At 22.8% G+C, this 4,442-nt stretch overlaps 2 protein-coding genes across 2 annotated transcripts; one reads left to right on the forward strand and one right to left on the reverse strand.

The window, feature by feature from the left end:
- Window positions 1-2,225: 2,225 nt before the first annotated feature.
- Phum_PHUM140580 (uncharacterized protein) lies at window positions 2,226-3,048 on the forward strand (the record flags this gene model as incomplete). Its single annotated transcript, XM_002424595.1, has 3 exons — window positions 2,226-2,359; window positions 2,439-2,734; window positions 3,029-3,048. The coding sequence occupies 3 exons, from the start codon at window positions 2,226-2,228 to the stop codon at window positions 3,046-3,048; spliced, it is 450 nt and encodes a 149-aa protein (XP_002424640.1).
- A 639-nt stretch (window positions 3,049-3,687) lies between these two features.
- Phum_PHUM140590 (vacuolar protein sorting protein, putative) lies at window positions 3,688-4,327 on the reverse strand (the record flags this gene model as incomplete). The annotated part of the gene is made up of 2 exons (XM_002424596.1): window positions 3,688-4,165; window positions 4,275-4,327. 2 exons carry the CDS (start codon window positions 4,325-4,327, stop codon window positions 3,688-3,690), a joined length of 531 nt encoding a protein of 176 aa, XP_002424641.1.
- Window positions 4,328-4,442: the final 115 nt, after the last annotated feature.

Genomic DNA, 4,442 nt, shown 5'->3' on the forward strand with positions numbered 1-4,442 from the left:
AGGTATAAACTTTTAAGTTTTTTTTTTTAATTTGTTATGAATATTTACGAAAATAATAATAATAATGATAATAATAATGATAATAATAATGATAATTATTGAGTTTGAAGTTAAAACTTTCGTGTGGGAGTTTTAGCACAATTATTATTGTAAATTTTTATGGAAATGGCGATTCGAATAACTTTGAAACTTTTAAAAAAAAAATTTAAATTTTAAAAGTCATTTTAAAAAAATATTTACGACTTTAAAGTTTAAATAAATAAATAAATTTTAGTTTGAGGTTATAAATAAATAAATAAAAAATTATTTTAATAAGAGGAAGTAAAAAACAAGAAAAATTTTTTTTTTTTAAAAAGTGAAAATAATTTTTTTATTTTGTGGTTTAGAAAAAAAGGAAAAAACTTTTCAATTTTATTGTAAGTTATGTTTTGAATTAATTTGAATGACGAAAAATTAACGGTCAAGATAGTGATAATAATAATAATAATTAAAAGAAATGGCGTAAATCTTTCTCTCACTACAGGATATAATTATTACGTAAAAAAAAAAAAAACATTTTAAATGTTAAAAATCACGAATCGAGTCAAGTCAGTTTTCATCCCACAGAGCTGTTGATCGTTCATCATCTCCATCCTCTCCGTGTGTTATCACAACTGATAAGAAAATTTTTTTTTACAAGTGAAAGTTTTGGAGAAAATTTTTACCATAACAGGTAAATTCGAATTTAGTTTTTTCTCCTTTTTTTTTGGATAAAATTAATAATAATAATAATTAACGAACGAAATTTAACATTATATAATTTTTTTATTTTTATAATTAACGAAGCAGAAGACGGCTCGTGTAAAGTTCTTTCGAAATCCGTTTGTAAATTAAATTAATAAACAATTTTTTTATAAAAAAAAAAAAAAATTTTTTTACGTATTATTTCAGTTTAACAGAAGACGTTTTTGAATTTTTCTCTTTTATCATTTTATTTATAATTTATTATCATTACTATTATTATTATCAAATTTATTTATTTATTTTTAATTTTTATTTATTAAAATTTTGATGGCATAAATAAATTTTTTTTAAAATTATTAATTCAATTAAATTTTTTTTTAATGCACGCGCGTGTGTGTGTGTGCGTGCGCGTGAACGTTATTGAAAATAAAATATTATTAATAACATAAAAAATTATTTTTTTTCAGATGTATAAAAAATAAATAAAATGAATTTTTAATTAAGAGACACAAAAATTTTACTAAGAAAAATTCTTAAAGGAAAAATTATTTAAAAAAAAAAAAAAATGAAAACATTTTTTGGGTTTTTAATTTTATTTTCTGCTTTATGTAAGTATTAATAATAATAATAATAATAATTTATTTTTTCGGATTTATATTAAATTATATAATCGATTGACATAGTAATAATAATAATAAATGACATCAATTAATGTTAAGAAATTTTTTTTAATCGTCATTAATTTTTTTAATTAAACAGACAGTAACAAGTCCCCGAAGAAAAAAAAAATTTAAATCAAAGTCAAGGGCGAAAAAGGATTACCAATAAAAAAGCAGACGAAAAAATTTTAATTACTTTTAAAAAAAATTTTTTCATTCATTTTTATTCTTTTCTTAAAAAATTAAAAAAAATTTTTTAAATCCTAATTACATGTATGTGTGTCTTAATTAATTAAAAACGTTTATTTTTTTTTTTACAGCGGGAAAGTTGGCATCACTGACTAGGCGAGACAATAGGTAACCGTTTTTACACAATTAAATATATAAATCCCTTCCCCCCTTTATTAATGTAATTTATTTAATTTTTTTATTTTAGCGATAAATATTTAGAATCAATCGATTTCCTTTACGAAAACAACGAAACAAACGATATTAATTACGAATCAAATAAAAGACATTTAACAACGGAAAATAATACTAATAATAATGATAATAATATGAAAAATTATTATTCGATCGAAGGAATACAACAAACGGATGAAAAAAATAACAAAAGTAAAAATAATGGAAAAACGTTGAAGAAAAAAAATAAATTAAAATTATTTAAAATAAGCGGAAAAGGTAAAGCGGAAGTTGCGTTGGGAGGTTCCGTTCACGTACCGAATAGAAAAAACGTAAGTCGTATCGATATATTATTATTATTATCATTTATCCATATTTAAATAAAAAATAATTTAAATAATTTAGGTTCATAAAAACAAAGGTGAAAAAAAAATAAATAAAATGAAAGAATCGAAAACGACAACAGCAAAAGAACAGGAAGGTTTATGCCAAACGGAATGTCCTCCCGATGGTATCGTTTTTGCCAAAAAAGGAAATGATTACGTCATACTACCACCTCCCTGTCCATCTAATAAGTAAGGTTTTAAAATAATAAATAAAATGTAAACCTTTTAAATAAATAAATAAATAAATAAATTTTTTTTTTGATATTAGATGGAATCATTTGACGGGACCTGAACCTGGTAGCATAATTCACGAGGGTTTGCATACAATAACGGGAACGATTGGAGATGATGTAAAAAAAAAAACTTGTAAAAATTATTATCAGGTTTTAGTTAGACGATGCGCATCGTTAAAAGCACACGAAAAAGATACGACCATTAAATGTTCTAAAAATTACGTTTGGGGTTCGAATTGTACTGTTATTTGCGGTAAAGAAAAAGAATCCATCGGTTCAACACAACTTCAATGCATGGATGATCTTACTTGGTCAAATCCAATGCCTAAATGTAAAGGTAATAATAATAATAATAATAATAATTTACCACTAATGTAAGAAAACAATTAAAAGAATCATCATGTGACAGTTTAAAAAAACCATGGGAAATTTTTTTTTTTTTTTTTTTTTTTTTTTTTGTCTCAGGTGTTTCAGATTGTTCAATACCTAAAATTAAAAGTAAATCAAATATTTGGTGTCGAACGTCAAATTTAACCAATATCGATTTCAATGATAATTTTATTCCAAATGGTTCATCGTGTAAATTTTTAAGAAATGATAAAATAATAACAATTACTTGTAGAAGTGGAATATGGAGAGGGATAAGAAAAAAAAAGGGAAATATTAAAAAGAAATTAATTACAAATAGAGAACCTGTCGAATTAATCAAATTAATATAAAAGCAAAAGCTTAAAAAAAAGCAAAAAACGATTGTGTTCGCTAAAATAGTTATTGTAAAATGTTTAAAAGAAATACTAAAAAAAAAGTTCAAATTAGAGTAGAATAATAATAATAATTATTTAACAAAATAGAATTTAGTAAAAAAACTAAAAATTTAGCCTAATGGTATAAAATATTATGAGTACAATAAATTAACATTAGTCGTAACTAACTTAAATAAAATTTAAAATTTTTTATTTATTTGTTTTTTTTTTTTTATATTCATCCGTGAAAAAGTAGACCTCATAGATATTTACAAAATAAGTTAAATTATTAAAATATAATTATATTTTATAAATTAATAAAAATTTATTTTTATTAAATAATTATCATAACAATTGATAAATTTTTTTTTTTTTTTAAATCGGGTGTGAAGTTTGTGTTATATCGCTTCTTACAAATAGCATGAGACGAAATCAGTGATTTAGCATTCATAAATAAATTTTTTTTAAAAATTAATGTAATAAGCTCTTTAAACATTGTAAAGTACAAAAATAATAATTAACACAACAAAAGATGTAAACACTAAAAAAATTTTACACCCTTACTGTCATCTAATATCATTATTTCAGCTTTATTTTCATGTTCGAGCCTTTTTAAAACTTTTAATAAAACATCTTCTTCTAAATTATAAAAAACTTCATCAATTGTATTCTCACCTTCAATTAGTTCATATAGTGTACATACACTTCCAATAAAACCATTGTTTGACGCCCATCTATACACTGCTGCACTTAATTCTTCTACTGGTTCCCAATATATGTACCAACGGTTTTTAGATTTGTCAACGGATTCAGCATGACCAGTTTTGGACAAGTCTTCCATGACTTGTACAATTCCATCAACTGATAATTGCCTATTAATACTTGTGTTACGAAATAGAGGAGTTTGTTGAGCTTCTCTAACATCTAAAATACTTTGTTTTTTAGCCTTTAAATAGTCTAATACTAATTGTTTCCATGCTTGTATTTGCAGATTTAGAGTTTCTCTGTTAACTTGGATACTACAAAAAAAAAATAAATAGATGTGTACTACGCCAAATCTACAAATCTTAATTTATAATTCTAATTGGAATTACAATGAAATAAAATATTGCAGTACGATTTACTTACGTAAAAAAAGGAGGGAAATTGTATTGCCAAGGCCAATCAAAATCCTCATCCATTTTATATTTTAATATTTTTTTAATAACTAACTAAATATTGACAGAAACGTTTTTTTAATTTAAACTACTATTACTACAAGATTTAAAGATGGCAGTGAACATGTCTACACAATAC

Source organism: Pediculus humanus, genomic scaffold, assembly GCF_000006295.1.
Source record: "Pediculus humanus corporis 1103172107487 genomic scaffold, whole genome shotgun sequence".
Taxonomy (NCBI): Eukaryota; Metazoa; Arthropoda; class Insecta; order Psocodea; family Pediculidae; genus Pediculus; species Pediculus humanus.